Here is an 18,449-nt window from a genome sequence, read left to right as displayed (position 1 = left end):
ATCTTGGCTACAGAGTCAATAAAAATGTCCTCAACTTTTTCAGAGGTTAGTGTTCATTCCAGTCCCAAAGAAAGGCAATGCCAAATAATGCTCAAACTACCGCACAATTGCACTCAGCTCACACACTAGTAAAGTAATGCTTAAAATTCTCCAAGCCAGGCTTCAGCAATACGTGAACCGTGAACTTCTGGATGCTCAACCAGAGAGGAACCAGAGATCAATATGCCAACATCCTCTGGATCATCAAAAAACCAAGAGAATTCCAGAAAAAACATCTATTTCTGCTTTATTGACTCTGCCAAAGCCTTTGACTGTGTGGATCACAATAAACTGTGGAAAATTCTGAAAGAGATGGGACTACCAGACCACCTGAACTGCCTCCTAAGAAATCTGTATGCAGGTCAGGAAGCAACAGTGAGAACTGGACATGGAACAACAGACTGGTTCCAAATAGGAAAAGGAGTACGTCAAGGCTGTATATTGTCACCCTGCTTATTTACCTTATATGCAGAGTACATCATGCTAAATGCTGGGCTGCAGGAAGCACAAGCTGGAATCAAGATTGCCGGGAGAGATATCAATAACCTCAGATATGCAGATGATACCACCCTAATGGCAGAAAGTAAAGAAAGACTAAAGAACCTCTTGATGAGAGTGAAAGAGGAGAGTGAAAAAGTTGGCTTAAAGCTCGACATTCAGAAAACGAAGCTCATGGCATCTGGTCCCATTACTTCATGGGAAATAGATGGGGAAACAGTGGAAACAGTGGCTGATTTTGTTTTTCTGGGCTCCAAAATCACTGCAGATGGTGATTGCAGCCATGAAATTAAAAGATGCTTACTCCTTGGAAGGAACGTTATGACCAATCTAGACAGCATATTAAAAAGCAGAGATATTACTTTGCCAACAAAGGTCCGTCTAGTCAAGCCTATGGTTTTTCCAGTGGTCATATATGGATATGAGAGTTGGACTATAAAGGAAGCTGAGCGCTGAAGAATTGATGCTTTTGAACTGTGGTGTTGGAGAAGACTCTTGAGAGTCCTTCAGACTGCGAGGAGATCCAACCAGTCCATCCTAAAGGAGATCAGTCCTGGATGTTCACTGGAGGGACTGATGCTAAAGCTGAAACTCCAATACTTTGGCCACCTGATGCGAAGAGCTGACACATTTGAAAAAACCCTGATTATGGGAAAGATTGACGGCAGGAGGAGAAGGCTAGAACAGAGGATGAGATGGTTGGATGGCATTGCCAACTCAATGGACATGGGTTTGGGTGGACTTCAGGAGTTGGTGATGGATAGGGAGGCCTGGTGTGCTGCATTTCATGGGGTTGCAAAGAGTCGGACATGACTAAGTGACTGAACTGAACTGAACTGAACCTATGAAAAATCCTTGAAACCAATTATAAAGTAATGATTAAAGAAAATTAAACAACAGGCTCCAAATTTCATTCCTTTGTATTCAAATCTGTATACAGTAAAATATAGTCTATGAAATTCTTGGGGTCTTTAATACAATTCATTATTAAAGCACGTGTATTATCTCTCCCACCCACAAAACAACATCATTTGAAAATAACTCTTTGAATGCTTTCAATTTTCATTAACCTGGATATTTCATAGGATTTTGTGAGAGTTAAAGATAATTTTTAAGTAACTAACAAAGTGAAAGTGAAAGTTAATCACTCAGTTGTAACTAACAAAGAGTGACTCTTTGCAACCACATAGACTATAGTCATCCAGGCTCCTCTGTCCATGGGATTCTCCATGCAAGAAGACTGGAGTAGGTAGGCATTCCCTTCTCTTGGGGATCTTCCCAACCCAGGAATCGAACCTGGGTCTCCCACATTGCAGGCAGATTCTTTACCATCTGAGCCACCAGGGAAAGCCCATCTAAAATAGCACCTGGTGAATAATAAGTATTCAATAAATTACAGTTTCCCTTTTTTTAAAAAACCTCTTTCTGACAAACACCAAATTTTTCTAATATTTAAAAATCAAGATAAGTTCAGCATACTACCTGTCCAAGAGAATAAAGTACATTTTGAAATATATCTTAACTACAACTTTATGGTAGTTTTCAAACAAAAGAACATAATTTTCCTTACTAAATAGGGACACACTTGTGATCCAGGACCAAACATAAGCTCACATTGCTTGTTTACATCATACATTAATCCAGGAAGCTGTGAAGATAGATCGTATATTCTTCCATTTGGTTTGTCAAGGAGGCATTCCCCATGACCGGTACTGCAACGACAGGGAACAAAATATTGTGAATACACATGGATGTATTTAAGTAGAAGATTCTTTACCACATTTTTCTGTAGCTCTGCACTTTCAAAGAGAACATCAGTATTTTTTCATAATTTAAAAACCAACTCACATCAAAGTCAATAAGAAAATCTCACAGTTTATAAAGGACTTATTCTATGTGTTTGTTCTCATTTAATCCCCACCACTGCCTTAAAGGTAAAACTTTTTTAAAGAATAACGAAAAATAAACAAAAATGCATCGAATATAATGTTTAAAACATGCATTCCTATGTTGATCACACTACACTTTTGGTCTGCTTTGCTATCCAACAGGAATTCCCCATATCTAATTCCAATCTGTCAAAATGTAAAAAGTAACATTTTCAGATCATCCGAGAAAGTTCGTTTATAGTCGATAACAAAATAAAGGAATTTCAGAGTGCTATGCTGTCTCTGTCTCAAACAGTTTCTTAGAAAAAGAATATAATGCACAGTAAACAATGCCAGCTTTGGGACTTTGCATTTGAGTGTCACCACTTTCCGAATTGCACAGTGTGGACAAGTTAGTTAGTCTCCCTGGGTCTAAGACTTCTCAACTGCAAATTGAGAGTAGAAATGGCTGCTTTGCAAGTTGCTATTAAATGCATTATATAATAACTTTAAAGGAGTTTTCAAAATAGTAGATAGTAGCAAAAATGTGTATTTGCTACTCCTAGTTTGTCACGTAATATATAGTATATAGAAAACTGTGAAAACGTTCAGCCATTCCAATTCAGTTAAAAGCAACCATTTGTTCAATTTGAAATAATTAGAAGAAATATTTTGGGGAGAATTTTTTACTGGCTAGAGGGCATAATAAATTTTGCCCCCCAAAAAAACTGAACATGTAACTTTTAAAATACCCATTGGCAAGAATCATATCACCCCCTTCCAAAAATAAGCATACCTACTGGTATTTTTAATCAGTGCTTCAGTCAGCAATCAAACAAAGCCATATGCCATCATGTACAGATCAGCAACTATGTGTTGTGCTTTTAAATCAAGTTCCCATACAAGGATAAATAATCATTGTTAATCATAATTAAGGGATACATTTATAAATATATATTCCAAAAGATGGTTTCGTTCATTCCCATAGTTCTCATAGAGATAGGTAAGTGAAACTGTATAAATTAGTGATTAGAAATATGTAGTAGAAAAAGTCAAACAATATTGTGTTTACACCAAAAGATTACCTGGAAAGAGTTTGGCCTTGCTTTTAGAACAAGTTTCAATAACTAGGATAGAAACACCATTTGGATAAGTTGGGAAGCAGAGAAATGTAGGAGATGAAGAGGCAAGGCTACTAGAACAATCTGAATCTGAGCTAGCAATCGCCTCCAAAGGATAGGTAAACCCAGAGACTCCATATCTCTTTAGAGAACTATTTGGAATATTCATAATTCGACTTCAGCTATTCTCTGTCCTTCAAGGACACCTCAAACTTGAGCCACTCAAACTCCTCTCAAAATATTACTTAGCAGCTTCTGAAGAAATTTTAATACACAAGGAAGCTTTGATTCCCATTAAGCATCTCCCTAAGAAGGAGTTTTTATCATAACAGGAACCCAATTTAAAAAAAAAATGATAGCTTTGAATTAAATCCCCCACCAAAAAAAATATAGTTAAGAATGAAATAATAAAACTCTTTGTCTTTAAACATCCATTTGTACAGTGGAAGCAAACTTAAATTTAAGCAAGAAAAAACTCAACAGAGATTGAACTCTCCTAAAAGAATACACGTTTCAAACTTTATAATCTAATAAATGTTCAATTACGTAACTAAAGTAACACGAAATCACTTACTCTAGGAATTCAGTGATATATTTCTGACTACATTTTGACCAGGTCCAAGGACTTGTGTGGTAATTTAAAGTTGGAGCCATGACATGATACTGATGTTTAATTCCAGTTTCCTTACATTTAAAACTATCATCGTGTGGAACATTAAATCTAAAAATAAAAACAAACACTTAAAAAAGAATAATGAAATGTATACAACATTAGAAACAGATCTCTTATTTTATAATATAATCTAAAATGTAGACCAATCTGATTATATCAGGATTTATACTCTTGATCTCTTCATAAAGTACTGAAATGCTAGGGTTACCTTCATGTTTAGAAGCGCATTGTGTTCAAGAAATAGTAGATTATAACGCTGATCAGTAGCACAGTCTGTTGCTTTGGTATATGAATTTCAACAATCAAATTATTTGGATTCTGGCTCACCTCATCACAATATCGACACAGCATTCACATAAAACAATTATAATTTCTAACATCCATACCCAAGGCAATGTGTGTGGAAAGATTAGGCAAAGGCTCCACCACAGTAACTTCCAGACTACTATTACTACAGAATTAAAAAACAAAAAAACTTCTTTAATTCTTAATTCCATATCACTTTATGCTTTCCACCTATTTCACATGAAACAGCTTAACTGCTCTTTCTGCTTTATAATCATAAAGCGATGACTGATAGAACTGGAATAATAAAAATATTCCCAAATGGCAACCAAATCTTTACAAGGGCAACGACATTAAATGGTCAGCTGATCAGCAACAGATTCTACATATTTTTTGAGGATCCCAGTAAAAACTACATTTAGAAGGGATAATGAAACCACTTGATTCAGTCCTTACCTGTCAAAATATGTACTTAATATCAGTGTTTTAATTAAACTACTTACTGATATTCTAAACACACCTAAAAAGTTTCTCAGAAAGAAAATAAAAGGTAGTATCCTTTGCAAGAATACTGTACTAGTTAAAACCCTTGGCAACCAGCAAACACTGCCTTCAGGATGTTACCGCAATGCATGATATACCTCGAGCATGCTGCTGAACCTGCTCTACTTCAGCAAACAACGTAAAAATCTGAGTATGCATTTGGTGGGTGGTCATGAGATATAATGATGCTACAGGGAACTGAAGAGGAACTAGTTTAATAAAAATTATCTCTGCCTGAAATTATTCCAGTTGAATACTCTAAGGATGTCAAGGCATGACCAGGAAAAGACAATGGAGTTCAAGAGAAGCAGCTCCAGCTTCAATTCCTTATTAACAAATAACCAAAAAATCAAAAGAGTACTGTGGGTACATTGGGAATCATTTTTCAGAGGATGAATTTCTAGGGGTTTCTGACTTTCTATGGGAGCTTCACGGGTATCATGGGAAATCATGGCCTCCACATTCTTAGAGCATAAAACCACAGTAGAATTTTTAATAATATAGGAACAGATAGAATTCTAAATGTTTACCAAAAAAAAAAAAAACCTATAGATCTGGGAGAAAAAGTTTTAAGAAAATATTTCAGTGATTAAGAAATTCCCACAGACCACATACTTTGTTGGGGCTCTGAGCAATAAAAGCAAGAAATGAATTGATACTACAAATATTTGGGGGAGCTCCCTAGAACCAGGGGACCCTATAGGCCCTCCCATAAGACGGTAGAGCACAGTACCTGGTCATGCATAGGATAACAAGGGATAGAGGCCAGAAGTGCTTGTCATATAATCCAATACAGTAAATGAAAGAAAAGAGTTCCAAATTTCTAGTTCTTTGCTTAGTCTGTTGATCTGTGTAGCCTGTCTGACCTAACATAGATCACAAAAGAGCCAGAGTTAGCATTTCAGGGGTTAAAATTAAACTACTAATATTTTGTAAAGATATAAAGATGCTAATTACTCCGTTAAAGACAGAATTGTAGACATTCATGCAACGCTATGTGGAAGGCACACTACCGAGGGGACAGAAGGTACTTACACATGACCAAGCTCATGGGCTATGGTAAAGGCAGCACTGAGCCCATTTTCTTCACTAATAGAGCAGCTCCGTAAAGGGTCACACAGGGTACCTAATTCTGCTAAACCTGAAAAATTTCATGTTTGCATTTCAACAAAATGGGGAATAGCAGAATCATAAAGAAAGCACTAAAGCATTTATCATTTGGCATTACTACTTAGAATTAAATGCAGAGTTGACTGTTAATACTGCACAAATGTTTTAAAAGGCAAAGAAAAAAAACAACAGAATGATTTATCTGTAGCTGAAACCATATACTTTTACTGAAGAAAATAATCCAGAATATGGGATAAGCAAACAATTTTTTAAAAGACAGGAAAAGGAAAAGGCCACAGGAAGAATGAAATTTTAGGCCACGTTAGTGTTATTAGTAGGAAAGGTAATGAATGTCTAAACTGGTAACAGTACTAACAAAGAAAATGGTCCAGAACAATACAAATTATAAATTTTATTTAATTTTTTAAAGCTTTGAAGCAGTATACACTTATTCAATTACCATATGATAATTAAATGACTAAAAATATGTTAAATACTTAGAATAGTGCCTGGAGTTAATAGATGTTAAATAAGGCATGATAATGACATAATCATTGGAAGCACTTATTTTGTAACCATTTCAGCAGTGGAACACGTATCACACATCAAGATCTAGCCACTCATTTAAATAACAACTTGCAACTGGAATTGCTGCTGAAAGATGATGACAACATGAACTGGCTGGACACCAAAGACAACAGTTACAACTGATACAATCTTTTAATCTAGGATAAGAAATATAAAATAAATGCTCATTACAATATTCCATATTTCATCATCAAGTTATCATTCTATTTTACCTTTTAACATAACACATAGCTTTTACTATTGCTATCCTTCAATATTTGCTTACAAATTTATTTTCTCTCCTATGATGATTCCTTCGATTAAAAAAAAAGATTTTCATATATACAATAATCAGTTTCTTATTGTAAAATTTTTCATTTAGAAATTCCTTAATATAAAATAAACAGACATATTAGCTACTGTTTCAGTCCTTCCTATTACGTGTACCTAAAAATAGAAATAGACGTTAACTAAAGAATCTAAAAATACTGGAAAAAAGTCAGACTAATGAGTTCACTCACCAATACATTCTTAACAAAAATGAAAGATGCCCTCTTTCTGACTCTAATGCCAAAAAGCCTTGCTTGGGCAAAGTCCCCACCAAAAGAACTTTTCCTTAGTTAGAATCAAGACCAAAGCAAGAAGGGAAAAAAGAAAGAAAGATATTCTTTCTTTAACAGTCCTCTGAGAAAGAATGAGAGAATTATTATTGTCTTTAAGATTTTAAAATTCATACTGTATGGGCAATTTTTAGTGAATTTTGTATTTCTCCTTTGTCAAAATAAGTTAAACTGTACACATTGCTTTTTAAGAATATTGTTGTTCCCTTGCCTTCACTAGTATTTTCAATTTGCCTAGTGGCTCAGTTCCAGTGTACTATTCATTTACAGTGCTGGGTATTTGAAATACAATATTGACTCCATTGGGTTCCCATGGTGGCTCAGACCATAAAGAATCTGCCTGTAATGTAGGAGACATGGGTGCAAGCCCTGAGCTGGGAAGATCCCCTGGAGAAGGGAATATACTCACTCCAGTATTCTTGCCTGGAGAATTCCATGGACAGAGAAGCCTGGCAAGCTATCGCCCATGGAGTAGCAAAGAGTCGGACATGACTGAGTGACTAATACTTTAACTTTTCACTTTTTTCATTGACTCCATTACCACCCAAACTTTGCTTCATGCTCAAAGATGGGCGGGACTTCCTATAGCTCAGATGGTAAAGAAACTGCCTGCAATGCAAGAGACCAAGGTTCAATTCCTAGGTCAGGAAGATCCCCTGGAGGAAGAAATGGCAACCCCTTCCAGCTTAAGATGGATATATTCTAAGTTGAACATCTTAGTCACATGACATATCTGTAAAAATTAGCATTGCACATGATTAAAGGTCAAGCTCAAGCATGTCCATTAGATAAACAAGACTAACAAAAATCAAAGTGAATGTATAGCCTTATAGTACCAAGCAGTTGGCTGAGAGTTTATGCCTAGATTCACTCACTTTGATTCAGGGCTCTCTAAAACTGGGCAGAGATATTAACAGAATAAACTAGCACAGCCCAAATTTGACACAGATTCCCTGTGTTTGAAAGTGCAAGAAGCTGCACAAAGTCACCAATCTATCATCTTGAAGAAAAACAACAATTTTTAACTTACTTTATAAAATATTCCCAGAGACTAAGGCAACAATACTTGCAAAAGGAGATATAAGCAGGAAACTTTAGTAACTATTGCCAGTATCTGGTATTTGTTATTAAGAACTATTCTTAGTTTGTTATTTTTTCCACATATTTTAGAAGGGAAACTAAAATACTAAAACTTGGGTTAATACAAGTTGTGTAGCCTTGGGCAAATTATTTATCCTCATGTATAAAATTGGAATAATAGGTCTTCATAGGTTTGTTGTAAAGATTAAATGAGTATAATCATGTTAAACCTTAGTGTAGTGTTTGATACATAGGCACTCAAATATATCAGCTATCATTATAATCACTTCTCCTCTTGATTTAAAGGATAACAGGACTACTTTGATTTGCATGGTCTATGTTTCCAGACATCAGTATGATTTATGTGCACAGGAGTAGCTGAAAACTGCAAAGAATGAATGGGGAGTGAATAACTCAAAATTTAGCATTAAATCATTTTTAAAAATAGAAAAATATAGCAAATATATTCATACTTAACTTTTAGTATAAATATGCAAAAACAAGGCACAGATAATCTAAGAAATACAGAACATATGTATCTGAGTACCAAGTCACTTCAGTTGTGTTCAACTCTTTGCAACCATATGGACTATAGCCTGCCAGGCTCCTCTGTCCATGGGGTTCTCCAGGCAAGAATACTGGAGTGGATTGCAGTACCCTCCTCCAGGGGATCTTCCTGACTCAGGGATCAACGTATGTCTCTTACATCTCTTGCATGGCAAGCAGGCTCTTTACCACAAGCACCACCTGGGAAGCCTAGATATATAGAATAATACATCTAGATATATAAATATATCTAATTATATAGAATATATCTACAAAGTTAGAGAGTAGCTTGCAAGGAGAAGAGATGAGGTCTGTTGTAAAAATTAGAGTGGCAGGTGCCTACTTCCACATTTGTGGAAGATTAACTTCTAGACAGTCCTTTTACCACAAAGAAACACATCCAGTAATAAAAACTACTTTTTAAATGAATACTGAGCTCATGATGTATGAGAACTATCAAAACCCCACATCTCCAAAACCTAAGATATACTCTCTCCCTGCTCATCTCATACCTAATAATGCATGCATACATACATATAAACAATTGTATCATGTGAGTGAAAGTCTCTGAGTCGGGTCCAACTCTTTGCAACCCCACGAACTATACAGTCCATGGAATTCTCCAGGCCAGAATACTGGAGTAGGTAGCCTTTCCTTCTCCAGGGGATTTTCCCAGCCCAGGGATCAAACCCAGGTCTCCCGCATTACAGGTGGATTCTTTACCAGTTGAACCACAAGGGAAGCCCCATATGATTCATATCATGTGCTAAATCCTAAACAGCAAGCAAGGAATAGTAAGAATAGAGTTACTCTGAGAGCAAATACTGATAAAAGCAATATGATGCAGAGACTAAGAGCTTGCTAGAGGAAGCTTCAAAGTAGAGGATCTGATTCTGAAGTCTCTGCCTTAGGTTTAAGGGAGCTTGGTTATTAACACCCTTCAGATTACAGCAAAAACAACTGAAAATCTCTCTAGAGGAAAGAACACTTTTTAAGCAGTCCGCCACTAACCTTATGGATAATTTTTATATAAATATGAACTTACACTTAGAGATCATGAAACATACAAACAAGTAAACATAGCAGAAAATTAGCAGACAACACATATTTGGTTATCAAATGTTTAGAATATGGGAACTGTCAAAGATGGCATATAAAATTACTCCAAATAAAATGTTTCAGTAAATATGAAAGGCAATGATAAATATGAGAATACATAAAAAGAGTATAAACAAAATCAACAGGCAGATTTTGAATAACAACTAAGTAGAATATTTGAAATTGCAAAACATGTTGAAATGGAAAATTCAGGGAATGAATGAAATACCAAATTAGATGCAGCCAAAGGAAAAAAAAACAATAAAACGCACATTAGAGCTGCTGGAATAAAGCATGAAGATAAAAAGAAATAAAAGGATGGAAAACAATTATAATAAATGTAAATGGACTAACTTTGGTAGTAACAAAGATTATTGTGGTTATCATTTTAAAAATCCAATTATATGATGGATTTATCTAAAGAAATGAGACTCTGAAAAATTGAAACAAAAGATATATCCAGCAAATATTAAACAAGAAAAAGTCAGACTAGTTATAGTATTGCTAGACATAATATTATAAAAATAAAATTATAATGACTATATTTTATTTAAAAAGCATTATTAGACATTAAAAAGTCACTGTACAACTGCAAACAATTCAAATCAAACTTATATGCACCTAATAAGTTAGCACAAAAATAGATGAAACAAAATATCTGAACACTGTAACTGAATAAATTTTAATGTCAAATTAAAAATAAAGAGTAACAAAGACATATTCATGTTTCAGGTTAGTGTCCTACTAAGCAAAAAAAAATAGTAAATATGTAGTTGATTTGAACAGCATAAATTGATTTAACAGACATAGTTAAGAATATACATTCTGTTGGAACATACACAAACATTTTTTAATTGGCCACATAATAGACCATACAATTGAAGTCTAGCATGGAGGATTTTGAGCATGACCTTGCTAGCATGTGAAATGAGAGCAGTTGTGCAGTAGTTTGAACATTCTTTGACATTGCTTTTCTTTGGGATTGGAATGACAACTGACCTTTTCCAGTCGTGTGGCCACTGCTGAGTTTTCCAATTTGCCGGCATATTTAGTGCAGCACTTTCACAGCATCATCTTTTAGGATTTGAAATAGCTCAGCTGGAATTCCATCACCTGCACTAGCTTTGTTGCTAGTGATGCTTCCTAAGGTCCATCTGCCTTTGCACTCTAGGACGTCTGGCTCCAGGTGAGTGATCCCACCATTGTAGTTATCTGGATCATTAAGATCTCTTTTGTATAGTTCTTATGTATATTCTCACCACCTCTTCTTAATATCTTCTGCTTCTGTTAGGTTCATACCATTTCTGTCCTTTATTGTGTCTGACTTTGCATTAAATATTCCCTTGGTATCTCTAATTTTCTTGAAGAGAACTCTAGTCTTTCCCATTCTATTGCTTCCCTCTTTTTTTTTTTTTTTTTTGCATTGTTCACTTAGGAAGGCTTTCTTATCCCTCTTTGCTATTCTCTGGAACTCTGCATTCAGATGGGTATATTTTTCCTTTTCTCCTTTGCCTCTCTTCTCTTCTTTTCTCAGATATTTGTAAGGCCTTCTTAGACAACCATTTGCCTTTTTTGCATTTCTTTTTCTTGGGGATGGTCTTGATCACTGCCTTGTATACAATACTACAAACCTCTGTCCATAGTTCTTCAGGCACTCTGCCTATCATATCTAGTCCCTTGAATCTTATTTGTCACTTCCACTATATAATCGAAAGGTATTTGATTTAGGTCATACCTGAATGGCTTGGTGGTTTTCCCTACTTTCTTCAACTTAAGCCTGAATTTTGCAATAAGGAGTCCATGATCTGAGCCACAGTCAGCTTCTGGTCCTGTTTTTGCTGACTATATAGAGCTTCTCCATCTTATGTACACATAGAGAGAGCTTATATAGAAAACTGGATTTAGAAAAGGCAGAGGAACCAAAGACCAAATTGGCAACATCTGCTGGATCACAGAAAAAACAAGAGAATTCGAGAAAAACATCCACTTCTGCTTTATTGAATACACTAAAGCCTTTGACTGTGCAGATCACAACTAACTGTGGAAAATTCTTAAAGAGATAGAAATGAGATTACCTTATCTGTCTTTTCAGAAACCTGTATGCAGATAAAGTAGAAACAGCTAGAACTGGATATGGAATAACAGACTGATTCAAAATTGAGAAAAGAGTACATCAAGGCTGTATATTGTCACCTTGCTTATTTAACTTATATGTGTAGTACATTATGCGAAATGCTAGGCTGGAAGAAGCACAAGCTGAAATCAAGATTGCTAGGAGAAATATCAATAACCTCAGATATGCAGATGATACCACTCTTATGGCAGAAAGCAAAGAAATAAAAAGCTTCTTGATGAAAGTGAAAGTGGAGAGTGAGAAAGTTGGCTTAAAACTCAACATTCAAAAAACTAAGAACATGGCATCTGGCCCTACCACTTCATGGCAAATAGATGGGGAAACAATGGAAACAGTGACAGACTTTATTCTCTTGGGCTCCAAAATCACTGCAGATGATGACTGCAGCCTTGAAATTAAAAGATACTTGCTCCTTGAAAGAAAAGCTATGACAAACCTATACAGCATTTCAAAAAGCAGAGACATTACTTTACTGACAAAGGTCCATCTAAACAAAGCTATGGTTTTTCCAGTAGTCATGTATGGATGTGAGAGTTGTACCATAAAGAAAGCTGAGCACTGAAGAATTGATGTTTTTGAACTGAGGTTTTGGAGAAGTCTCTTGAGAGTCCCTTGTACTGCAAGGAGATCCAACCACTCCATTCTAAAGGAGATCAGTCCTGGGTGTTCATTGGAAGCACTGATCCTGAAGCTGAAGTTCCAATACTTTGGCCACCTGATGCAAAAACCCAACTTATTGGAAAAGACCCTGATGCTCGGAAATACAGAGGCAGGAGGAAAAGGGGACGACAGAGGATGAGATGGTTGTATGATGTCACCAACTCAATGGACATGAGTTTGAGCAAGCTCTGGGAGATGGTGAAGGACAGGGAAGCCTATTGGGCTGCAATCCATGGGGTCACACAAAGTCAGACATGACTGAGTGACTGAACAATAGACCATACAGGGGATATCAAAAGACTTCAAAGAATGGGTATCATATAGATCATGTTCTGCAACTACAATGAAATTGAACAAAAAACAGTAAATCTTGATACATTCATATAATTTTAAATGCGTTTCTAAATTAATAAGTCTAGTTAATAAGTGAAGAAATCAAGATGGATTTACACATACTTAGAATTTTTTAATTTTAAATGTCATTGAAAATATCTATAAAAACATGTAGGACATAGCAAAATGATACCTTGAAGTAAATGGGTAGTCTTAACAAAATTAGAAAAGAGAAACTTGGGGGGTTTGTGCAAACATAAGTAAATTGGGGGAAAATGAGATAGAGAAAGCAGAAATTAAAGAAATAAAAATGAGATTAAAAGAAAGAGTTGATCCTCTAAAAAAAGAAAAATTTAATACACAATATTTCAGTGAAATTGAGCCATTTAAAGAAGTTCAAATAAATAATATCAGAAATAAAATGAGGCTTGTAGACAGGTATAGACAAGAGTTTAAAAGAAAGTGCTATGAGAATAATTTAAGTTACAAATTTTACTACTAAAAGAAATGGTATAATATCTAGAAAAACAGTTTTTAAAGCACATTCAAAAAGATGTTTTTTTAAGTCTGATTATCCTTGGAGAAATTAAATGGTAAAATATATTTCCACACAGGAAAGATAAAACCCAGATGGTTTTCTAGGTGGGATCTCCCATGCTTTCAAGGTATAGATCACTCCAATGCTATATGAAATCTTCCAGAGAATGGGAAAAAATATATACTCCCAACAAATTAGGCATGGTGAATAACACTTGGGTATCTGTGTCACTCTTCCTACTCATGACACCAACTGTCTCGCTGTTCACACTGTCCGCACTTTTCGCTAAGCCCAGGCTAGACAAGGCGTGAGCTGAGAAGGAGCCGTAGGAACTACAGACACGTTTACTCTCGCTGGGCTGGCATGGCAGCCATAACACAGCCACTCTCCTGACTCACGCAGCAGTCCTGGCAGCAGCCACAACATAACCATAATGCGGCAGTAATACAGCCGCGGCATAACCTCATATAACATAGCCATGATGCCACTCCAATGTAGCCCCAGTGCCACAGCAGCGAGGGCTCTTGTGGTGATGCTCTGACCGGCATAAGGCACAAAGCAGCTTGTGACCAAGCAAGTATCTCGTGACGCCCATGCGCAGCGCTGTAAGTGATCTCAGCTGTTACATAGTTATTATTTACAAAACGTGCGGTGAGAGAGCCTGACCGGGCCATCTTGGCTAATTTGCTCTCTCCTCCCAGTATCAAAATCAGAGAAATACAATCAAAGGAATGTCATTTCAGTCCTGAAAATATATGCATGGAATGAAATCTAGTGGTGTGTTTAGAAACAAACAAAAAAAAAGGAAAAAACCTTAATCAAGATTGGTTCAGTGTTACAAAACTCATAAAAGGAATTCATAAGATTAAAATAATCATATGATCACTTCTAGATCTGCAAAAATTTTTAATAAAAAGTATACATTTTCTAAGTTTCAGAAAATTATGGTAAGTTTATCAGCCAAGAAGAACTTGTGGCAAATATTCCTAATGGTGAAACTTTACAAATATTCCCTTTAAAATCAAGGGAAAAAAGGCTATCATCATCATTTCTATTCAACATTCAACAAGGTTTTTATCTTACTTTAAGACAAAAAAAAAAAGGAAAAGAAAAAGATTTTAAAAAAGGAAAGAATATTATAAGGATTGAAGAAGGGAAAAGAATAACAGCCATAATTTACAATGATATAAATGCCCACAGGTAAATTATGAGATTAATTAATGAATCAGGTGTCTATATTTAAAATCAATAATCCAAATAATTTATTATATTTCTATCAACCAACATCATACACCAATATACTAATAAAAGAGGTAAATGAAAGTTGGGCACAATAAACTCAACAAAAATAATACATATTACTAAAAAATATTTTAAAAGACCTTCACAAATAGGTAACTGTTTCATAATGACTTAACATACTGGTCTAAAATTTTATAGGAGATCATAGGTCCAAGAATAGCCACAAACTCTTGAAGAAAATTAGATAGAGTATATACTCTATGAATTATGATTTATTATACAGCTATATAATTTGAATTTATGGAATTGGTAGATGAACTAAATAAAAAGTATTGATTAATGAAACAGCAGGATGTTTGCACATGCCAGTGCGAACAGAAATTTTATATGTGGCACTGCAGATTCTAAGGAAAGGCACTGCAGATTCTAGGAAACTAATCAAAACATGATCTCAGGAAACTGGATATCCACACAGAAAAGAATCTTACAAAACGGGATCCTTATTTGATACCATATCAAAAAAATAGTAATAAGAAAACAGAATAATACATTCAGATTTTGCACTACAGAATACTTAGAAGGCTATAATTTCATTAATAAGACATAAAATTTCTAACTCTAAAATTATAAATTCAGCTACAGTATACATTTTCATACAAACACAACAATAATCATTAAGGAACTAATCATTAAGAGATATTTATAATACATATAATCTAAAAAGGGTTTGGTATCAAGAAGTTATAAAGAACACTAAAAGGCATAAGAAAATGAAAAGTACTACAGCAGAAAAACAGGCAACTTTCTTTCATTTATTTCATTCCTCTCAGAAAAGATATATAAATGGCTAGTAAATATATAAAAAGATGCCCAGACTCCAGGGAACTGAAAATTACTACCCTAATGAAATATATTAAATTTAGATTGGCAAAAATGAGAAATTTGAAGATTCTTATATTGATAAGAATATAATCAAAAGGAATGCTTAAACACTATTGATAAAAAATGAAAATTGGTACCACTTTGGAAAATAATTTGGTATATCTTATAAAGTTGAACATGAGCACACTTGGTGACAAGAAATTCTAATCTTAGGAATATACCTTAGGGTCTTATAATAAAGTTCCTAATAGAAAAAAGCTGAAATCAGCCCAAGTATTCACTGACAGAATAAAGATATGTGAACCATGGTTGAAATATTGTGTAATAGTGAAAATGCATGAACTAAAGCTCAAAAATAAGCATAATCAAGCAGTTTCTTTTAAGAATACATACATGTGCTATAAAACTATTTTTCAAAAAAATGGAAGGAACTGGCACATATAACATTTATGCAACTGATTATCTCTTGGGAAAATGCAAGGGATAGAATAAGGACTTAGCACAGGCCATAGAACAGTACTGCTAAATTTCTAATTCTTAAATCTACTTCATAAATCAGATAGTGAATTCATGGCTATTCATTTTATTTTTCTTGCTTTACATCTGCATATAAGTTATTATGTACTATTTTGTATGGATCAAATGATACATAATAAAATACTTTAAATATGTTAAGCTTTGCACAGCACTTGATATTTAGTAATTGTTATATAAATAGTAGTTCCTATTATTCTTTAAAACTTATAGAAGCAAAAATCAAATAATAGTGACACTATAATCATTAATCAAGACAACTAAACAAAATGATTAATATGTAAATTAAAAGAAAGATAATCTAAACATCATCCTAAATAATTCAGTAAACAATTATATAAGCTATATTTACAAAATAACTCACCTAATGTGTCACATTTCTCTCTAGCTCCACAAATGTCTTCCCTTAAAACAAAAGATTTTGAAGCATTTTTAGAAAATATTTTTGCAACACGCCAAAGCAAAGACAAAGAAGCTTTAATTTTGACATATCTCTTGCCCTAAATTGACTTATAAGATCTAGTTCTCTCAAGCTCTCAGTAAGTTTAAACCTAGAGTAATGTACCATTTTTGCATACCAATAAGCAAATAGGTACAGTATAAAAGTGACTGCTATAAACAGCTGGAGCTTAATCAATTTCAATGAAAAGCTTTCTTAATGTATTTTTCACCTCCCTGCCTTTACCTTTGCAGTAGTATATGTAATACTCTTTTCTTGATGTTTCAACATGATTATGAACTAAAGCTATTATTCTCTGCTGCAAAATAATGATGTTCTCAAATGTTACCAAGTTGCTTAAACTTTTTGCTTCTGCATTACTCGGTCTCTAACCATTCAATATGACAATTCTCTAGTCTCTTTCCCCGTGGCCTCCTCTTAGAGCCCTTTTGTTCCCTCCTATTTTAATCTGTTATCTCTAGCCACAACCTAGGGCATTAGAATACAGTGTATAAACGTGAGCAATTCTGCTTAGTCTGGAAAAGAGATAAAGCACATGGACTATGTCAGTTGTTTTACACTGACTGAAGATTTTCATTTCAGGGTTCTAGAAAGTCAAAATTTCTCTGAATCTGACCTTCAAGCAAAAGATTTTTTTCCCTTTTGGCCAACCAACCAAGCAAAACCTGGGATTCTTATGCCATGACGGTGGCTGAAACAACAGTGTGAATTAACAATGTACTTATAAAATAATCATTTTATAATAATAGCTGTTTTTCATTTAAATAAATAGGGTTGAGAAAAAAGCTTAGCAAAAGCAGCCCAGTAATTGAGATACAAACTGAGCAACAAAACACAGAGCAGATAGGGCTTTTTTAAAAATAAATAAATTCAGAGGCTTTCTTTTCCAAGCGATTGGAAGGTCAAATAGGGAAGAAACAAAATGCATTCCCAGTTCCATAACTATGTTAATTTTCAAATAATTTTCCTAATTCTGTTATTCTGTCACTAACATACTAAGGAAATCATTTTGTTTAGGTCAAGCGTTACTTAGCAACCTAATGCTGCTAATTTCCTAAGGAATCAGGCCAGGGTTCTGGTCTGAAAGAAACAGAAGAATGCTTTCATTCAAGGGTATCTTTCGTAATACAAGTTCTCATAGAACACTACTATGTACTACTGATAAAGGATTAAGGTAACAAGAAGTATTAGTAATCGTGCAGGAGACAAAGGGTAAACAATTTCATTGGAAGGGTTATTCCTAGAACTGTACCTTGTGATAAGAACAGCAGTATCATGGTGGGATGGGTGGGCATCATCAAGAACATTCTGAGTTTGTTGCCATAAACAGAAGTTGCGTAACGTGGTAGCTGCATTAAAACTGATGACTGGTCCTTCCTACACACAAAAAAGCAGCAATTCAACAATTACATCAAAACATTCATGCCCTCTCCCTTTCCAAACTTGTCAGTGTTTATGCAGTTCATTAAATAGCATTTTTATAGACAAATGAAGAAGTCACTTCATTGCTCCCTCATACCTCAAAATATTTTAGCAATCTTCAGAACGTTGTGATCAAAACAGAACTGAATTAGATGCTTCTCAATGTAAGCATCCAATATTTCAGATCAAAAAAACT

The 18,449-nt window shown here is 34.7% G+C and overlaps 1 protein-coding gene across 1 annotated transcript in view; it reads right to left on the bottom strand.

Annotated features, from left to right (window-relative positions):
• Window positions 1-18,449, bottom strand: part of ADAMTS20 (ADAM metallopeptidase with thrombospondin type 1 motif 20) — a 201,577-nt gene that overhangs the window by 122,863 nt on the left and 60,265 nt on the right. The window contains exons 6-10 of the mRNA XM_018047904.1: window positions 18,084-18,208; window positions 16,736-16,776; window positions 6,063-6,168; window positions 4,101-4,247; window positions 2,108-2,249 (exon numbers count right to left, since the gene is read on the bottom strand). Coding sequence (XP_017903393.1) covers window positions 2,108-2,249; window positions 4,101-4,247; window positions 6,063-6,168; window positions 16,736-16,776; window positions 18,084-18,208 — 561 coding nt within the window. The remainder of the gene's footprint in view (window positions 1-2,107; window positions 2,250-4,100; window positions 4,248-6,062; window positions 6,169-16,735; window positions 16,777-18,083; window positions 18,209-18,449) is intronic.

This window comes from Capra hircus, chromosome 5, assembly GCF_001704415.2.
Source record: "Capra hircus breed San Clemente chromosome 5, ASM170441v1, whole genome shotgun sequence".
Classification (NCBI taxonomy): domain Eukaryota; kingdom Metazoa; phylum Chordata; class Mammalia; order Artiodactyla; family Bovidae; genus Capra; species Capra hircus.
Note: the sequence above shows the minus strand (reverse complement) of the source record. Positions and strands in the feature narration are given on the sequence as shown.